General features: G+C 49.8%; 1 protein-coding gene across 1 annotated transcript; it reads right to left on the bottom strand.

Annotated features, from left to right (window-relative positions):
• Nucleotides 1-12,683: 12,683 nt before the first annotated feature.
• Nucleotides 12,684-17,386, bottom strand: IL32 (interleukin 32). The gene is made up of 7 exons (XM_079795550.1): nucleotides 17,198-17,386; nucleotides 15,475-15,525; nucleotides 15,277-15,330; nucleotides 14,870-14,896; nucleotides 14,651-14,710; nucleotides 14,063-14,216; nucleotides 12,684-13,186 (listed from the first exon to the last, which is right to left on the bottom strand). Exons 1-7 carry the CDS (start codon nucleotides 17,210-17,212, stop codon nucleotides 12,975-12,977), a joined length of 573 nt encoding a protein of 190 aa, XP_079651676.1. The 5' UTR covers nucleotides 17,213-17,386; the 3' UTR covers nucleotides 12,684-12,974.
• Nucleotides 17,387-20,747: the final 3,361 nt, after the last annotated feature.

Genomic DNA, 20,747 nt, shown 5'->3' with positions numbered 1-20,747 from the left:
CAGCGCCCAGCCCCGGAGCGCAGGCCCTACGTGTGCAGCGAGTGCGGCAAGGCCTTCCGGCGCAGCGAGCACCTGGCGGCCCACCTGCGCGTGCACACGGGCGAGCGGCCCTTCTCCTGCCAGGTGTGCGGCCGCCGGTTCAGCCAGAGCACCCAGCTCGCCTGCCACCAGCGGGTGCACACGGGCGAGAAGCCCTACGGCTGCCCGCAGTGTGGAAAGCGCTTCGTGCGCAGAGCCAGCCTCGCCCGCCACCTCCTCACCCACGGCGGCCAGAGGCCCTACCGTTGTGCCCAGTGCGGCAAGACCTTCAGCCAGACGCAGGACCTCGCCCGCCACCGGCGCAGCCACACTGGCGAGAAGCCCTGCCGCTGCAGCGAGTGCGGGGAGGGCTTCAGCCAGAGCGCCCACCTGGCGCGCCACCAGCGCATCCACACCGGGGAGAAGCCCCACGCCTGCGACACCTGCGGCCACCGCTTCCGCAACAGCTCCAACCTGGCCCGCCACCGCCGCAGCCACACGGGTGAGCGGCCCTACGGCTGCAAGACGTGCGGCCGGAGCTTCCGGCGCAATGCCCACCTGCAGCGGCACCTGGCCACCCACGCAGGGTCAGGGGACCTGGCACCCGGGCAGGCCGAGCCCCCCCAAGAGTGCCTGGAGTGCGGCAAGAGCTTCAGCCGCAGCTGCAACCTGCTGCGTCACATGCTGGTGCACACGGGGGCCAGGCCCTACGCCTGCACACAGTGTGGCCGCAGCTTTAGCCGCAACTCCCACCTGATACGCCACCTGAGAACCCACTCGCGGGAGACCCTGTACTAGCAGGCTTGCCTTGCAGGCCTCTCCCTGGCCTCCTGGCAGCCCGGGCTTGCAGGGGAGGTCCTGGCCCCACCCACCCTTGCCCTGGCCCGCACCACGTCCCTCTGGCGCAGGTTAACCCTGCATTCGTTCTTCCCTTCCCCAGAAGCGTCTCTTCCTGGCCTCCGGAATGTATTTCAAAATGCCCCAAGTAAAAGAGCCTTTAAAAAAAATCATTTTGTACTTAAGCATTAATTTTTAAAAAATATATTGTATTGATTTTAGAGAGGAAGGAGTAAGGAGAGAGAGAGAGAAACATCAATGATGAGAATCATTGATTGGCTGCCTCCTACACGCCCCCTACTGGGGGATCAAGCCTGCAACCAGGCATGTGCCCCTGGCCAGAATCGAACCTGGGACCCTTCAGTCCGCAGGCCAACGCTCCATCCACTGAGCCAAACCAGCCAGGGCCTTAAGCATTAATTTTACAAAATGTGGCATAAAGGTGAACTAAATTTACAACTTAAATTGTTCATATAAATTGTCTTCAAAATATATTACACCTAAGAGGTTTATAAGATTTTATATGCATTTTGGGAGAAATCACACCGAAGCAGCTGCTTTTTCAATAAACGTGGCCAGTTTCACACCTCTTTTGGTCAGTCCACCACCGCCATGTGAGGTGAGAGTGACCTGGACTTTTTTGTATCCATTGAACCATTCCCAGTGATTTATTTTTTCTGCTTGTAGGGCAACTCGAGACAGGAAGCCAAATGCCGGATTAAAATTTTTGAAGAACCTTTGTAGATGGCATCTCTCCTTTAATTCTGACCCTCCTGCTGCTTTAAGGTCAAGCATAACTTGGTTCCTCTCCTCTGCTGTCAACCAGTGTGCCTCTGCTGACAGGGCCACAGGGCTGGGACTTCAACGCCACAGCGCCACCAGCAGGCACGGCATTGCCCCCAGCCTCACAGGGGCCGGCCCTAAAACAGCCTTCCTCTTTCTTCTTTTTTTTAAGCCTCACCCGAGGATATGTTTTTATTGATTTTTAGAGAGACGGAAAGATAGAGAAATATCGATGTGAGAGAAACACATCGATTGGTTGCCTCCTGCACATGCCCTGACCGGGGCTCAGGCCAGGGAGGAGTTTCAAGCATGGTACGTGCCCTTGACCAGAATCAAAGCCAGGATCCTTCAGTCTGAAGCATCCATCTCATATAAAAACTGCTGTTTGAAATTTTAACCCTGCTATTTTGGCTTCTGTAAATGCTTGCTTGCTTAAATAATAAGGAAAATAGGAGTCCTCCAGAGAGGCCATAAACATTCCCCAGACAAAGTTATCAGACCTCAAGCCTTTGGTTGAGGTCTCAAAGCCCAGCACATAAGGGCTCTTTAAGAACTTGCAAAGGGGACCGGAAACACCCCATATTTGGGAGACAAAGAAGGTAAAAACATGTAAATAGAGAAGTTCCTCCATGTTGGGGCCCAGAATTTGAAATACAGTTTTCTCTCGGCCCGAGCGTAATAATGATAAAGTGTAACTCCATCTCTCTGAGTGTTGCTTGGTTCTTCTCCGGTCTTTTGTAACATTAATGGTTCCCTGAACTACTGGGAGATCAACCGCGCTTGGTCTTTTTTGCCTCCGGTGAGTGGGCCAGGTTTGTCGCCCTGCTGAGTTAGCAGAATTGAACCAGGGGACTCTGGCGCTCCAGGCCCTCAGCCCAGGACCTGGCCGGCATTTGGAGAGAGTGGACAGACACTTCTGGACCTGTCGACAGAATTGGTAAGGTAGGGGCCCCAGTCAGTCAGGTCCACTCCAAGTGAGTGGAAGGGTAAGCCATACAGCTTCCTCAGGCAATTAATCAGAAATCAGGTGGATTGTTTAAACTCTGAGAAAATACCTGGTAGAAGTAAAAAACTCGAATTGTCTGGTGTATAAATGTAAGTGTGAGAGTCTGTGTGAAGCAAAAGCTACTTTGATTTCTTCTGCATTTCTGTTGATTCATCTGACTAAAACATTTGATTTACTAAAGGCTGAATGCTGCCGTGACAAACTGCAAAAGTCTAGCAGTGCTGCTGAGAATCCTTTTTCTCAGGGACATTTGCTCTTTATCACAGAGGGAATCAGCCCCACTTAGCTAATAAAATTTCTGTCTATCGGTTGCTCTTCCCTGAGTTGTGAATTTGCTGTATTAAATTGAAATCTTAAATTTCTGGGGTAGATTTAAAGGCTAAATCAAAGGACGGCTAGGTTCCAAGATTGCTTGGTTCTGAGATTGCTTGTAAGAAAAGCAAGAGAGAAGTCTTTTCAAGTTAACTATTTGCAACAAAGTAGTAAATTTCAAAGAACAAAGAACTTGTTATTTATGGCTTTTCTTATCTCTTTTGGTGGAACTTCCAGGGGCAGGGCTTATAGCTCCGCAGGGCGGGGAGATTTATGGGCCCTGCCCCTGCCTGTGATATCATAGCCCCATGAGCCACCTGAGGCGGAACTAAGGCTGAGGTTATTAACTACTAGAAGCCCGGTGCACGAAATTCGTGCATGGCGGGGGGTTGTCCCTCAGCCCAGCCTGTACCCTCTCCAATCTGGGACTCCTGGAGGGATGTCCGACTGCCCGTTTAGGCCCGATCCTGGTGGGATCAGGCCTAAACGGGCAGTCGGACATCCCTCTCACAATCCAGGACTGCTGGCTCCCAACTGCTTGCCTGCCTGCCTTCCTGATTGCCCCTAACCGCTTCTGCCTGCCAGCCTGATCACCCCCTAATCACTCTGCTGCCAGCCTGGTTGATGCTTAACTGCTCCCCTGCCAGCCTGTTTGCCCCCAACTTCCCTCCTCTGCCAGCCTGGTCACCCCTAACTGCCCTCTCCTGCAGGGTTGATCACCTCCAACTGCCCTCCTCTGCCGGCCTGGTCACCCCTAACTGCCCTCTCCTGCAGGGTTGATCACCTCCAACTGCCCTCCCCTGCAGGCCGGGTGCCTCCCAACTGCCCTCCCCTGCTGGCCATCTTGTAGTGGCCATCTTGTGTCCACATGGGGGCAGGATCTTTGACCACATGGGGGCAGCTATATTGTGTGTTGCAGTGATGATCAATCTGTATATTACTCTTTTATTAGATAAGATTAATGGACCTCGTTAACCCTGGTTGTGTGTCTTGCGCGGTCTGTTGTCTTTGTGGTTGTGTGTTTTGTTTGACTTGCCATTTTCAGTCATTTATTAGGGCCCTCCTAGAAGACATAACTTGGTTCCACACCTCTTCTTACACCCCTGACGGTATCTGTGATTGGATTGAAAATAATTTCCTTCAGTGGACCTTCCAGGATTTTGATCCATAAGAAATCTCCCTACGCACCCTTATCTTCATCTGCTATCTTTCCAGACTGACTAAGAATCATTTTTCTCCATGGGTCGGACCCCAGCCTCTGGGAGGGAGGACTAATACAGTGGCAGTCTGTAGTTTTCTCCGAAACTCCCACTGTTTCTATTTCTCCCCTATGTAGGAATTGTCTCCCTCTGACTCACAATGGGAAAGGGAGACAAGCAGTGGGCCCTGGGCTGGGGGACAGGAGGGCGGGGGTGTCCACAGTTAATTATGAAGCAGGGAAAGATAGGTTTTTGTTGATTTTTACTAGCTGCAGACCGCTCTGCTGGTATAGGGGTCTGGTCCATAGCCTACCAGGTGTCTTATCAGAACTGCACTAGATTCAAGGTTGCAACTTTTCTGCAAGCACAATTAATCTTTCTCTGCCCTGGTTTATTCTTTTTAACCCTTCCAATACTAAATTAGACCAATACAATATACTTTAAATTACATAGGGAAAAATATAGCAGTTTTTACTAGACAAATTTTAATTTACCTGCTCTTAGTTTTATCACAGAAGGTCTAGGTATATTTTCTTGAAAAAGTACATTTAAAGTGTGTTCATAAATTGTTCATAAAGTGTGTTCAAAAAAGTGCTGACTGTTCACTTTTGGTAATCATTAAATGATTGAGGTTTCTAAGAATAAAGAATTCTAATACATTTATAAAAACAAACAAACAAAAAAGACCTAAACTCCCAGGATCCAAGTGGAGGAGAAATGGAGCTGAAGTCCTCAGCCGCCCTGGTGATTTAGAACTGGTTGCTAGGCAGACTCAGACCCCAGAGCCAGGTGAAAGAAGAAGGGGGGGGGGGGGCGCGGGGTGGAGAGTAAATGCCAGAGCTGCCTGCAGTGGCCCTGGAAGAAACAGCAGCAGCAGGGAGAAAAAAGGGGAATGACAGACAGTAACCTGACACCTGAGCTGTTGCCCAGTAAATAACTCAGAACCACTCAGAGCAGCTGTGCCCTTGCTGCTCTGACACTTGGCTTTGCTGGCAGGACCTAGAAGAAGGAGCCAGTGCTCCCAACACTAGGTGTCAGGACAGGACTTTAGGGGTAAGTGCCCTGTCGGGAGATCATGTTGACTCCCCACCCCTTGAGGACTTGGAACCAGATCCCCAAAGAGCAGCGGGGAGCAGGAGGCTTGGGAAAGACCTTTGCCAGAGAAGCAAGAGCAAGCAAAAGAAGGTAGAGGGGCCAAATATCTAAGCTGCAGCCAGGCAGCCCAAAGATCCCTCAGCCCCGGCAGAAACCCTTGCCTGGAATGAGAGCGGGCAGGTAAGGGGGTAAGAAGAGCGAGCGGAAGGGAAGGTCAGACACCCAGACCCCAACAATGACAAGTGAGGGGGTGGGAGGTGGGGGGGGGGGTAGCTGACATTCACCTGACACTACAGCTGCCCCGCTGCCTCCCAGTTCGTAATGAGCGTTTTACAACAAGCAATACAAGACTTAGGCCTTTGGCTTGCTGGCTACAGCAGTTAAACCAGAAGCCAGTGACTGCTACTGGCCTTCCGGCAGCCCCAGGAATGGAGCAGGGAGCCCGGGATCTGTGAAAGCAGCAGATAGAGCTAGTGAAAGCTCCCTGTTTGCAAATGTGTTGAAAGGGTTCAGGACTACAAGAACAAGTGCCAATACCTGCCGCTCATCCCCTTCCAGTGCACTCCCTTGGGAGAGGCCTGGTCGCTGCTCTGCCACTAAGGGGACTGGTGGGAAGTCAAGGGGCCGAATACCCAAGCCACTGCCACAGAAGCCCTTTGCAATATGCAAAGCTGTTTCTAACGGCAACGCTGGCTGTTTGGACTGGCAGAGTAAAGTCAAAGGGCCACAAGAGACAAAGATAGCAGGGCCCTGTAACTAGTAAACAGGGTTAACAAAAAGTGCAAAGGAAAGGCGCTCTCCCTAGACCCGGGGAGCCTTCAGGACTTTGAGATTCTCCGAGAGAGGAGGAGTCTGACTGAGGGATGGCAGAGACCCTGCTGGGTTGGAAGGACCTAAGGCCACATGTTAAATGTATAGATTACGGCTTTCTAAACAGAGGCCCAAGCCCAGTTATGTAGAGATTAAGCTGCCTATGTACCGCAAAACAACTTTGTCCCATCCCAGAATGCATTTTAGGGAAATTGGACAGACTGTATTTGTGGCTAGAAAGAAAAACTGGCCACCATACACAGCCCTGAAAGTGGCCTGCGGAAAACTGTATAATAGACTTAGATGATGCCTGCGCCTTCATGGACACAACTCCAGAAAGACAAGGACAGTTTCGCTTTGCGTAAGAAGGTAAAAATGAACGTCAGTCACCTCCCTAAGATGTGTGTATAGCCCTACCATGTGTCATGTTTGGTAGCAGAAGATTTAGCCGTCAGAAGCGGCTGCAGCACCGATGTTATACTTCATTATGGGCAAAGAAAATACCCATCAGATTTTGGTCTTTAGTGAGAGACAGTTGGAAGCCTGTATACTGGTTGCTTCCTGCACATGCCACTACCAGGGCCCAGGCCAGGGAGGAGCTTCAAGTATGGTATGTGCCCTTGACCAGAATGAAGCCAGGATCCTTCCGTCTGCAGGCCAAAGCTCTGCTCACTGAGCCAAACCGGCTAGGGCTCCTCTTTCTTTTTTTTACATTTACCCTAAAGACATCTATTACCCTCCCGACTGTCACACTGGTGGCTTTCTCCCTCCCCCCACCCCAGCACCTCCAAAGGCAGGCTGGATGGGAACAGGCCTGGGGAGAGTCTCCCCCCCCCAGAAAGGCCCGGAGTGGGGTGTGTGTGAGAGGAGGTGGCTCTCTGTCACAGCCAGCCATGGAGAAGGCCAAGGAACCTCACCCTGGAATTTCTCCTGCTCTGGAGTGGACCCTAATCTGTGCTGTCCAGTACAGTATCCTCTATCATAGGTGGCTCTTTAAATTAAGATGGCATGCCATTTAAAGTCCCAGTTTCTGGATGATTATGGGAAACTGTTTTGGAATGCTGGTATCTAATTCAAATGGGAAATGCTAGCAGGTGAAACGAAACCTGCCTGCAGCTAACTCAGGTTATCAGCCGGGGGCCCCTAACCACTTATGATCCCCTAAACCCAAAGCTGGATTGTCAGAGTGCCCCCCACCTTCTTTTCCTACTCATCAGGCATTCTTGACCTGTCTCCCCCTCCCATGGACAGTTATTTTACTTGAATTTTTTAGAGAGAGGAAGGGAGAGAGAGAAACATGGATATGAGAGAGAACCATTGATTGGATGCCCCCCCCCCCCCGCACCCTGACTAGGGATTGAACCCACAACCCAGGTATGTGCCTTGACCAGGTGTACGTGCCTGTTAGATCTGATGGAATAATTGAATGAAGACCCCTCTCCCCTGGGAACCTACCTTTAGACCATTTCACAACAGACATTCCCTTTTGCATAGCACTTGCTAAGACCACATTCCACTTGGTAAGACCATTATCTTTCCCCTCAGGACCTTCCCAGAGAATTCTGGGTACTGGTGCCATTTTGGGGCTCAGCCCATCTGGTTTTCCAGATGACCTAATAAATTCATAATTCTTACCTCTTTGGGGCCGTGCGTTCATCCTTCGGTGACCCTAACAGTGACGATATTCCAACCAACTGAGCCAGGACTTTTTTCTTTTTTTATTTGAGAGAGACAACAGGAGAGAGAAGCATGGATTTGTTGTTCCACTTATTTAGGCATTCATTGGTTTATTCTTGTATGTGCGCTAACCGGGGATTGAACCAGCAACCTTGACATATTGGGCTGACACGCTAACCAACTGAACTACCCGGTTGGGCTGGACAGTTTTCTTTTTTAAATATATTTGTATTGATTTCAGAGGGAGAGAGAGTTAAAAACATCAATGAGAGAGAATCATTGATCAGGTGCCTCCTGCATGCCCCATACTGGGGATCAAGCGGGCAACTTGGGCACGTGCCCTTGACGGGAATCAAACCTGGGACTCGTCAGTCTGCAGGCCGATGTTCTATCCACTGAACCAAACCGGCTAGGGCTGGACAGTTTTCTTTGTGTGTGTTGGTTGTGTTGTTGTTTTTTAGTAAAGCTGACACTTGTACTTAATGAGTGTTGAAGTTCATCATACATTAACTAGCTATTAGACCTTAGTATCTGTTACAATACTGGTAGTTTTCTCTTAATCAGGAATAAAACAAAAAACAGAAGAGAAAAATATTTGATCAAAAGAGAGACAATTGGATAAATGTCTGCTTGTGACCAGAAGTGTCTAGGCCAGTGATCTTCAACTGGTGAGCTGCAAGAATTTTTAAAACGTGCAATACCTGACTATTTAGTCAGGGGCACTGACCGCTTTTCCCTTACATTGTCAAATAAAAAAGTGGCAGCATCCAACACACTAGCCATCCAATGTGAATGAATCAAAATTATACCTATTTTTTGGTCAGATGGGAAAAAAATATATTTTTGGTGTGCCATGGGACTTTATATAATTTACGTGTGCCATCAGATAAAGAAGATGAAAAATCGCTGGTCTAAAGAAAAAAATTAAAGGCATGGTGCAGAAAGAGCTGAGGATGAAAAAAGGAATTAAATTCACTAACTTGATGATAATGCCAGAGAGGAAAGCAAAAATGAAGTCAGCTTTGTATTGATAACAGGGATTGAAAGAAACAAATAATTGCAAAAAAATAATCCAAAATATTAAAATGTCTTTATATTTGCCTCAGATGCTGACTTGAGACTAAAGCAACAAGGTAAAGAAGATGGCTTTTGTGGGCATCGCATTCCTTATCTTCAAAGTGAAAGCTCCGCATTAGATTAGGGATGTCAAATGCAAATCTTCCTCTGGCCTTCCTCTCCAGCACCCATGGCGAGCACAGCTCCGGGGATTTCCTTGATGAGACCAAATGGAGCCTGGTGACCCTTCTCTCCACGGCGAGGCGGCCACTACCCATGAAACCCTTCGTTGCTCAAATTGAAACCAATTTGCTCTTCTCAGTTTGTTTTTTTATTTTTTTATTTTTTCTCTCTTCTCAGTTTTGATATTACATTGCATGCCTTCGAGGGATAGAGTTCTATATTCATATAACAGCAGTAGTCAATTAATATAATTTTGAAATGTTTAATTTGGAAATGTCTTCCCTTTTAAAAAAACATATACTTTTATTGATTTCAGAGAGGAAGGGTGAGGGAGAAAGAGATAGAAACGTCAATGATGAGAGAGAATCACTGATTGGCTGCCTCCTTCACGTCCCCTACTGGGGATCGAGCCCACAATTCGGGCATGTGCCCTGACCAGAAACCGAACAGTGACCTCCTGGTTCATAGGTCAATGCTCAACCACTGAGCTATGCCAGCTGGGCTAAATCATGTGATTTCTAATAAAAATACAGGAGATCCTGGCCAATGGTTGGTGTGGGTCAATGGTTGAGTGTTGGTCCATGCACCAGGAAGTCACCAGTTCAATTCCCTAGGTTGCAGGCTTAATCCTCAGGAGGCGGCTGTAGGAGGCAGCTGACTGATGTTTCTATCTCTCTCTCCCTCTCCCTTTTTCTCTCTGACATCAATTTAAAAAAAAAACATTACAATACACAAATTGTGAAAAAGAAATACAGGAGAGGAAGACAGCCCACCCCAGCTCCAGAGCACATGAGAACTTCCTGTTGTTGTCTGTGGCTTTTCACCCACAAAAATGCTGTGTCTGAGTTTCTGTGGCCCCTCCACCCCACTTGACACATAACTGCTCTTTAACAAGTTTTTGTAGAAAGTTAGAGAACTTATTCACCAGGGTCAATGGACTAAGGGAGGTGGGAAGGCTCTGAGTCTAGCAAAGGTCAGCACTTTGGGGGTTGGGTGGGAAGATTGGGGTATCGAGAGCCACCAGATGTCACACAACAAATTCAACTCATGGAAAACCCCGGTGGGGGTGGGGGGGAGGAAGGAATTTCAAAGAGGAAGGATTGGTTAACTAAGAGACTGAGAGGAGCTGGGAGAACCCACAGCATCGAAAGCTTATTCTTTATTGAGCACCTACTGTGTGCCAGGGACTGTGTGGGCTATTGAGGGGAACAAGGACTACAATAGAGGGAGGGAGGCAGCCTCAGGAGAGTGGAAAGGGCCTCCCAGACAGAGGGAACAGCGTGGGTAAAGGCCCTGAGATGGGAGAGGCTTGGCAGGCAGCTAAAGAATGTTGTCCAGGAGGGCGATCTGCAGGGACCTATGATGCAGGCAGAGCCTTACAGGCCAGGGTTGGGCTTCATTCACATTGGGAACACGGGAGATTTTTAGGCCGTGAGTTACTTCATTTTTTTTTCTTTAATATATTTTATTGATTTTTTACAGGGAGGAAGGGAGAGGGATAGAGAGTTAGAAACATCAATGAGAGAGAAACATCTATCAGCTGCCTCCTGCACACTCCCTACCGGGGATGTGCCTGCAACCAAGGTACATGCCCTTGACTGGAATCTAACCTGGGACCCTTCAGTCCGCAGGCCAACCCTCTGTCCACTGAGCCCAACCGGTTAGGGCAAGTTACTACATTTTTAACAATGTAATCATTTAGAGCTTGGCTACCGGACTGAAATAGCTTAAAAGAGGCAAGACTGGGAGATGAGCTAGTAGGTGACCTCAAGGGATTGGTGGGCCACAAAGCTCCTGGTGGCTTTAGCACAGGGGGACAGTTTTTTCTGTTGGAAGAATTAAGTGGGAGGGCATGAGGAGAGGTCAGTGGAGGTTTGATACAGGGACACTTGGGAAATTCAGGGACAGGGTTTGAAAAAAAAAAGAATGGTGACTGATGCCCGGTGTGGCTCAGAAGTTGACTCATGAACCAAGAGGTCGCCTGTTCAATTCCCAGTCAAGGCACATGCCCAGGTTGCAGGCTCCATCCCCAGTAGGAGGTGTGCAGGAGGCAGCTGATCAATGTTTCCTTCTCACCGATGTTTCTATCTCACCCTTCCTCTCTCTCTAAAAAATCCATAAATCTCTAAAAGAGCCCAGCTGGAGTGGTGTGGCATGGTTCAGTGGTTGAGCATCGACCTATGAAGCAGGAGGTCGCGGTTCGATTCCTGGTCAGGGCACGTGCTGGGTTGTGGGCTCGATCCCCAGTAGGGGGTGTGCAGGAGGCAGCCGATCAATAATTCTCTCTCATCATGGATGTTTCTACCTCTTTCTCTCTCTCCATTCCTCTCTGAAATCAATAAAAACATAAAAAAAAAAAAAAACCAACAACATAGAAACATAAAGAAAAGAAAAGAAAAGAAAAGAAAAAAAGGTGCCTGGGATGTGAGGTGAGGATATGGCCAAGGGTAAGTGAAGGCTGGTCAGGACCTGCAGTGGGCAGCCCTTGGAGCTGGGGGATTCAGGCCAGAGATGGGCCTTATAGTGTGAAGGCATGCCAGAGGGGTCCCCTGGAAGTGAAGGGGGATAGGATGTGAGCACCAGTGGGGCTCTGCTAAAAGGAACTCTCAGATGGGCGGGGCCAGGCCAAAGGTAAGGAAGATCCTTGCCACTAGCGCCCTCCCCTGCTGGGGCAGGGTCCCTCCGGATTATCGGGACCACCGAGAAGCTACTGAAAGGGTCCGGGTCCAGCCATTGCTCCCTCTTGCAGGACTGACAGCTGGCCCTTATGGGGAGCTCCTTCTAGGAATCAAGATTTCGTTCCTACCATCCAAAGGGTCTGGAGCTGGCAGAAGAGGGTGCAGGATACTGACCCACAGAAATGCCCCCATCCTGCAGGTCTCCTGGCTCCCAACCCCCTCCCCACATCCACTGCTGGTGTGTCTGCTCTTCACCAGGCCCACTTCCTCCCTTTTCTTCCTGCTTCAGCTCAAAGCCCCACCTTCATCTCATCTCAGCGGCTGCTATCTGCTGCCAATCACCCCTGAATGCAAAGCTGGTCTTTATACATCTGCCTGGAGCAGGGAGTCAGGGCTGGGGGTGGGAGGCCTGGGGCCTCACAGATGGTGAGCCGAGGCGCTGGCCCTCTCAGGCCTCAGGCCTTGCTCCAGGCTCTCCCAGTCTCTGCATTTGCAGTCCCAGGTCAGGTGGCCAGCCCCGAGATCAGATGGCTGCCCCCTCCCTCCTCTGCCTTCCTTCCCGGCTCACACAGAAGTGCACTCTGCCCACGCCCTACCACCACCACTGCCCCAGGCCCTGGGCCTCTGATCTTGGAAGAAAGATGAAGGAGTTTCAGAGGCCCAGCCCAGCCCCAGTGGTGAAGGCCCAAAGAGGGTGGTCAGGAAAAGAAAAGGGGCCAAAGTCCCTCAGGCCTGAGCTCCTTGTGTTCAGGAACGGGCAGCTATTGAGCACTTACTGTGTGCCAGGCACTGCCGGAAGCCGTGCACAGGCTGGCGTCCAGGGGCCCATTATAAGTCCACGGCCAGTGTGACCAGGGCCCTATTTACAGATTAGAGAGGTCTGGTGGCTTCTCCTTTTTCACCAGAGCCAAGATCCAGGCCGAGGTCCATCTGATTGGTGCACAGCCTCTCCCTCTAACCACTGAGCTCCCTGCCACCCAGCCAGACAGGCACTCAATTTGGTTCAGTCAACTTTTGAAGCAAATCACCTTTATTGTTGAAAGTATTACAGATCTCCCTTTTTCCCCATGGACCTCCTCCACCCCACTCATGCCCCCTCCCCAGGCCAACCAAGTTTTATTAAAATGCCGTAGCAAGAGAAGGAAACCCAGGCAAGCTAGGTGGAGAGGCTGTGAACAGGGTGGAAGTGAGGGAGGTTGTCGAGGATGGGTCAAGGGTGAGCAGGAAAGCAAATGTTACTTCAGAAGATTCTTTCTGGGAAGGGGGGAATCAAAGGGCTGGGAGGTGTGACTGAGCTCCTCCAGGACCTCATGGGACTCCTTAGAACTGGAATAAACTGGAGAAGTACTGTGCCACACCGGAGCAGAAATCCTTAATCGCACTCCAGACGAACTCCATAGTTCTGACAAAGGAGGCCCACTTCTTCTGCAGCCAGGCCAGCAGGTCCTGCCACTTCTTCTGCAGTCGACTTAGCATCTCTTGGAACAACCTCAGTACCCGTTCCCAAAAGCTCTCCCCAGGCTTCTGGGCCCCTGTGAGAGAGACTAGTTAGCAAGCCAGGGCAAGCGGAATAGGGAAGCTGAGACAGATGGTTAAACGACCAAGCCTTTACAGCCATCTAGTACATTGCAAAATCCTGTCTTCCCTAACCAGGCACACAAGAGTAAATGGTTTAGTTTAGAGCATTGTCCCGTACACCAACACAGGTTGTGGGTTCGATTCCCAGTCAGGACACATACCTAGCTTGCAGGTTCAATCCATGTTCAAAGCAAATACAAGAGGCAACCGATTCATGTTTCTCTCTCACATAGATGTTTCTCTCCTTCTCTATCTCTGGCTCTCTCTCTCTCCCCCTTCCTCTCTCTCTCTAAAATCAATAAACATATCCTCAGGTGAGGATTAAAAAAAAAAAAAAGACTAAGTGGCTAATACTTCTCCCCCCAGAACAGGGAGTAAATAGCTTAAATTACCCCACTAGGGAGGTAGATAGCTCAATCCAGTTAGTGCCAACCACACCCGAGCACAGCTAAGGTAAAGGAACACATCTCATTTGGGCACAGCAGCATAAAGCTGATGAGTATCCCATTGAGAGCCTTCCCCAAGCCCGCCTCTGAACTCAGCCTTTAAACCCCTCAAGACAAAGGACCCAGGAGCAAGCCCACACCTTTCTTCCCTTTCAGGCATGCATCGCCTAAATCTGGGTCCCCGGGAGACTTGCAACCAGAGGAGCAATGGGCAGCAGCAGCTCGTCTGGACTGACCCCCCAAACCTGTCTCCAAGGCCCCCCTTTTCCCTAAATTTCCAGAGAGCCAAAGCAGCCCCGCCTAGGCTCTCTGCTGGTGCTGCTTCTATCCTAAGCCCTCCTCGTTTCACCGTCCCATCGTTAATAAACATCCTCTCAAAATCACCTGGACTTTGGTTGTTTGATTCTTCCGGCTCAGAGTCCTGCTCTGGGCCTGGTTTCTGTCCAGGAAAACCTGCATCCTCATGTCCAGGGAGGGCTCTACTACGGACTCTGTTACGTAGTTCCTGCTGCTGTTCCGGAAGTAAGGGAGCAGATTCCTGTGGGGATGGGGCATGTGAAGGGTCCGACCGGGTCCTGACAGAAGCTCACACATGGAGCTGCCTGCTTTCCTGCCGGCAGTCCACACACAAAGACCTCTTGTGGAGGTTCAGGCCGCAATTCCCCTTTGCAGCTAAACCCCGATGGTCGTACCTGCTTGTTGGCTGACTGGCCTCTGAGGCCAGCACCAGGCCCAGGGGGTTCCCCATTAATGCATGAAGTTGAGGGCCGGGATTTGGCCACTGTGTGCTGGGTGGGGAGGTCAGGAGCTGGTGCCAGCCACTCCTCCACCCCACCCCACCCCACCTCACCCCACCCCACCCCACCCACCCCACCCCACTCAGGGGCTGTGTGTGCACATGGCAGCGCCAACATCCAAAGAGATTAGGGTGAAGGGAAGCACAGAGGGCTGGGACAGGTGCCTCAGACTCACCTGGTTGTTGTTCTCCCAGTGATCAAATAGGATCTCAAGCGAGGCCTCGTCGATGCTATCCTGAGGAGAGGAGGGTGGGAGGCTGCAGACCTGCTCCTGCCTGCTGTGGTCTGTAGTCCCCACTGTGACCTCCAAGGGAGCCAAAGCTCACCCCAATAACCTGGCCCAGCCAAACTCCTGGGGACTAAGTTTTGGGGGAGGGGCGAGGCCAAAACTCACCTCCAGCTCTTCTAGGCCTATGTGGACCTGTTGGGGAAAAATGACTTGGTTTAAATTCCCCCGGCCTCCCTCACTGTCAGTCTTATCCCCTGTTCTCAGCTCACCGTCTCCCCATCACTGCTCTGTCATCAGTATACCTATGACGTGGACATCTCTCAGGCTTCCTGGGCCTTCCTATCCCCTGCCTGTGTACTCACCCGCCACACAGGTGTGAATTCTGTCCAGTGTAAGGAATGAGCCAACCTGAGGTGGCACCTTCATCATCATCATCATCATCACCATCACTGTCATCATCATCATCACCATCATCATCATCATCATCATTGTCATTATCATCATCATCATCATCATCGTGAAACCACCCCACCCAAATTGTGCAGAGCACAGGAGTGGGAACCCTGACCCACCTGGTCCTCTTCTTCGGGTTTGAGTTTATCACAGAATGTGTCTAAAGCCGTGTGCTGGAAAAAGAGATAGAGTTGGGACAAAGAGATGTGATCCTTCTCCCTCTTGGACCCCAGGAGGGCCAGAACATTCTTACCCTCCCACAGTAAAACCCAGGCCCCCACCCACACCCTATCTATACATGGGCAAGAGCTTCTTACCATTTTACTCCTCAGTTTCTCAACATCTTCTTCGAATGTCCGCGGAGGTAACTGTAAAATTGATCTTATATGACTTACCAACCCCCAGACCTGTTGTACACATGCTCACACACACTCACCATGACACTCAAGCGTACAAGTATGAACATTGTTCTGGAGTGTGCAGGGCAACCTGGTTCCCAGATACCAACCCTCTATGGTACCGGTAAGAGTTGGCTGAGGGAGGAATTGGCAGTGACCACTGCTCTATGAGGAGGGACAGACACAGCAGTGCCTACATCCAGCTGTTCTTCCTGACTGCTGACCTTGCAGGCCCACAGCACCCCAGGCCCTTTTTCACCCCTAAACCCTTGGCTCAACCAAGGCAGGGAGTTCCCCATAGACTTCCTCATGAGCCTCCACCTTATGGCCCCAATCTGGTCACTGAGCCCTGGATCACTTTATTCCTCAACGATGATTCCACGATCCCTTGGTCACGACCCAAAGCATCCTGGAGCATCAGCTCAACCTCATGCTTAGGGTGCGGGGTGGGGCTGAGGGTGGTGGTAAGGTGTGGGGAGGTTGGAAGGCACCACAAAACGGAGGAATAGACACTGAGGCCAATGCCAGTACTGGGCTCTGGTCCAGGCACCTGAGAGGATTGTTAAGTTCCCAGGAAAGCACTGCCCACTTCCCATCTTCAGGGTATCCTATCTAATAAAAGAGTAATATGCAGATTGACCATCACTCCAACACACAATATGGCTGCCCCCATGTGGTCAAAGATCCTGCTCCCATGTGGACACAAGATGGCCACCACAAGATGGCCAGCAAGGGAGGGCAGTTGGGAGGCACCATGCCTGCAAGGGAGGGCAGTTGAGAGGGACCAGGCCTGCAAGGGAGGGCAGTTGTGGGTGACCAGGCCAGCAGAGGAGGGAAGTTGGGGGCAAATAGGCTGGCAGGGGAGCAGTTAGGCATCAATCAGGCTGGCAGCCGAGTGGTTAGGGGGTGATCAGGCTGGCAGGCAGGCAAGCAGTTGGGAGCCAGCAGTCCTGGATTGTGAGAGGGATGTCCGACTGCCCGTTTAAGATCAGGCCTAAACGGGCAGTCGGACATTTCTCGAGGGGTTCCAGATTGGAGAGGGTGCAGGCTGGGCTGAGGGACACCCCCCACTCCATGCACGAATTTCATGCACCGGGCCTCTAGTTAGGATATAAAGGGTCTACTGGGATTGTTTCTTCTCACAAATAGACCCTCCATTCTCCAGCTCTTCCCACAAATACATCAGGTCTAATTGTTAAAGTAAAACTTTGTCCTATAAGACTCATTGTTTCACACACACACACACACACACACACACACACACACACACACACACACCTCTTCTCATACACACAGAGTTGCCCCCATAATTTCTCTCCCACAACCAGAACCTGCTACATGAAGTGAAAGGCTGAGCACAAAATGAAATTGTGGGGCCTTTGTCAGAAATTATTCAGAATTTTAGTTTGGTGCCAGGATAGCATTCACCCAACCAGGCTCAGGGCCATCACGATGACCACACAGGTCACATTCTCCTGACACCCTGTTTCAAGGGGTCTCCCATGGCCCAGGAGGATGGGACAGAGCCGGGTGCATTAGAGATCAGCTAGGGTGGGGCTGCACTGGTGGGAGAGGGAACAAACACACAGTGGGAAATGGGACTCCAGGGCCTACTGTCCCCTCATCATTTGCTCTCACTTACCTTGGAGTAGCACATGGCTGCTCAGGGTTCAGAAGGCTGTGGCCTGATGTTGAGGAACAGGTATGAGAAGTGTTCAGAGGAGCAGCCTCTTCTACAGAATCCCTGTGGCTGCAGCTGCTTTTGGGGCCCCCACTGAGCCAATCACCTTCTGCCACATCATCCCAGCACAGAGCTAGCTGAGGTTTCTGCACCAGAGGAAGGTCAGCTGATTTCAGAGCAGTAGAGGATGATCTGGGAAGTGGAAAGGAGGGAGGGTGACCTGCCCTAGAGAGTAAAGTATGGCTGATAGTGTGGGGGTGGGGGAGGGGATGCAACAAAAACAGAAAGAGAAGGAGGAAAGACAGGAAGCGGGAGGTCGAAGGGCTCTGGGAGGGGCAGGTGCATTCCTAAACTCTGACCTCGGCTCCTCCACTCTCTGAACCAGGGAATCTCCGAAACCAGGAATGGGCCTCTTCCTCATCCCCTCATCAGCCCGAGACAGAGGAGGGGCAGAGGGAAAGTGCAGGTTTCAAAAGCAGGTTGGAGCATTTCTCAGAGCTTCCAGAACAAAGAGCTTCCAGCTGGGGAGTCCAGGTGCAGCGGAATGTCTGGAATGTCCACCAGGTCCCTGGAACAGAGTGCACCCCAGCTTCAGAGTCCAGAGGTTCTATTGATTGGGAGCATAAGATATTTTGGGGGCTAGCAATCTGATTTTGATCCAGTAACCTGCTTTCTACTGCACACTCTTTTTTTGTTTTTAAACATTGTGGAATTAGAATTCTTGGTTTCTTTTCTTTAAAAAAAAAAATATTTACAGAGGACGGGAGAGGGATAATCAGAAACATAGATGAGAGAGAAACATTGATCAGCTGCCTCCTGCACATCCCCCATTGGGGATGTGCCTGCAACCAAGGTACATGCCCTTGACAGGAATTGAACCTAGGACCCTTGAGTCCGCAGACCAACATCCACTGAGCCAAACGGTTAAGGATCTACTGCACACTCTTTTTTTTTTAAATTTAATAAATCTTTATTGTTCAGATTATTACAATTGTTTCTTCTTTTTCCCCCCATAGCTCCCCTCCACCCGGTTCCCACCCCACCCTCTGCCCTTACCTCCCTCCACTGTCCTTATCCATAGGTGTATGATTTTTGTCCAGTCTCTTCCCGTACCCCCCACACCCCTTTCCCCCTGAGAATTATCAATCCACTCCCATTCTATGCCCCTGATTCTATTATATTCACCAGTTTATTCTGTTCATCAGATTTTTAATTCACTTGATTTTTAGATTCACTTGTTGATAGATATGTATTTGTTGTTCATAATTTTTATCTTTATTTTTTTCTTCTCCTTCCTCTTCTTAAAAAATACCTTTCAGCATTTCATATAATACTGGTTTGGTGGTGATTAACTCCTTTAGCTTTTTCTTACCTGCGAAACTCTTTATCTGACCTTCAATTCTGAATGATAACTTTGCTGGGTAGAGTAATCTTGGTTGTGTGTTCTTGCTATTCATCACTTTGAGAATTTCTTGTCACTCCCGTCTTGGCCTGCATAGTTTCTGTTGAGAAATCAGCTGACAATCGTATGGGTGCTCCCTTGTAGGTAACTAACTGTTTTTCTCTTACTGCTTTTAATATTCTCTCTTTGTCTTTTGCTCTTGGCATTTTAATTATGATGTGTCTTGGTGTGGTCCTCTTTGGATTCCTTTTGTTTGGGGTTCTGTGTGCTTCCTGGACTTGTAAGTCTATTTCTTTCACCAGGTGGGGGAAGTGTTCAGTCATTATTTCTTCAAATAGGTTTTCAGTATCTTGCTCTCTCTCTTCTTCTGGCACCCCCATAATTCGGATGTTGGTACGCTCTAAGTTGTCCCGGAGGCTTATTACACTATCTTCAAATTTTTGCATTCTTTTTTCTTTTTGCTTTCCCAGTTGAGTGTTTTTTGCTTCTTTGTATTTCAAATCTTTGACTTGATTCTTGCGTTCCTCTAGTCTGCTGTTGGGTCTCTGTATAATATTTTTTATTTCAGTCAGTGTATGTTTAATTTCTAGTTGGTCCTTTTTCATATCCTCGAGGGTCTCGCTAAATTTATTGGCCTTTTCTAGGAAATTCTTGAAAAACCTTATAACTGTGGTTTTGAACTCTATCTCCAGTCATTTGTTTTCCTCCATTTCTTTCATTTGTGATCTGTTTCTTTGTCTCCACATTTTCGCTGCTTCCCTGAGTTGGTAGGGTGGCTTTGTCTGAGGCCACCCAACAGGAGCTACAGCGAGAACTACAGTTTTCTCCTCTTTGATTGGGGTTTGGAGGTGTTGGAGCTGTCTGACCAGAGCTGCAGTTTGTTAGGTTAAGCTGCGATAGGGCAGGCCATTTATATGCAAAAGCTGCTGCGTGGAGCTTGGGTGGGTTTGTAGATTGTGTGGGGCGGGGTCTCAGGGAGTCACTGGGGTAGGGCGTGGCAAACAGCGATGACTATCAGTCAGCTGTCTCTGCGTTTCCACGTTTCCAACTCCCCACGTCCCGTGCCCCAGCGCAGTAAACAATGATTGCGGGGCGCACCTCTGCAAGAAAGTCACCCTCACTTTCCGACCCGATGGCAGACAGTCCAGCTTCTCCCCATAGGAGTTTGGGTCCCCAGCGTCTCCCCAGAAACTGGAGTTCAGAGTAATCAGGAGCTTGTCTCCCTTCGGGTTGAAAGAAGCAGCACACCCAGACGCCCGCCGCCAGCCCGATTCGCGCACCTCCGTACCTCAGCTTTTCAGCGCTTGTGCACGTCTCAATGCTCTTTTCTCTTTCCTTCTAGTTGTAGAACTTCCACTCAGCCAGCTTTCCCGTGGTTCTGGGTGATAGACGTTTTGTCTTTTAGTTGTAGTTTTGAAATTGTTTTGCAAAGCAGCAGTTTAGGTGTTTACCTATGCTGCCATCTTGGTTTCTCTCCCTGCACACTCTTGCTAGCTGATAATTAACTCCATTTGTGAAAGAATGTAGGAGACTAGCAGCTGGACTCTGTACCTAGTTAATCACTGTCCCTAATGCACATTCAGAAAATCAATTCCCCTCCCTTAGTTATCTGGTCCTGTAAGAGCTATTTATCTAGATACTCCCAATCTACAAGGGTCATGAACCAAGGATGTAACAACTTCATTAGAGGGAGGTCACTGGCATCATCCATGATGGACATTAGATACGATCTAAGTTCACCATTGATTCTTGAAGGCTCGAAGGCGGGGCGGTCGAGGGTTGGGGGGGGGGGAGCTGTGAGAGTCCACTACAGAAGCATAGTAGTTAGGGAACAAAGAAACTCAGAAATATATAAAGAGAAAAATCTCATTGTCTAAGATGTTGTTCAGGATCTGGATCTCAGAGTCCCCTGAACTAGCAGTGCTGCTTTGAATAAAGGCTTTTCCTGAAACCTCAGAGTGTCCAGCTCTCTCTCCTGCACCAATTCCATAAATTGCATATTCCATAACACTATAGCAACAGCAGGCTCGGGAGATGGCAAGACCTGCAAGACCCCTGAGGCGGCTTTTTCACGCATAGCCCCACACAGCTCAGCACAGCCACTGTCTT

The sequence above is a fragment of the Cnephaeus nilssonii genome, assembly GCF_951640355.1.
Source record: "Cnephaeus nilssonii genome assembly, chromosome: 2".
In the NCBI taxonomy this organism is placed as follows: Eukaryota; Metazoa; Chordata; class Mammalia; order Chiroptera; family Vespertilionidae; genus Cnephaeus; species Cnephaeus nilssonii.
The sequence above is the reverse complement of the archived record's forward strand: the minus strand, read 5'-3'. Positions and strand labels throughout refer to the sequence as shown.

Excerpts from the sequence above, each read along its gene's own strand:
- IL32 (XM_079795550.1), bottom strand. Across the intron at positions 14,897-15,276 it reads AACCCGAAGAAGAGGACCAG|GTCCACATAGGCCTAGAAGA; the intron begins GTGGGTCAGGGT and ends TTTCCCCAACAG. Across the intron at positions 14,711-14,869 it reads TAGGCCTAGAAGAGCTGGAG|GATAGCATCGACGAGGCCTC; the intron begins GTGAGTTTTGGC and ends TCCTCTCCTCAG.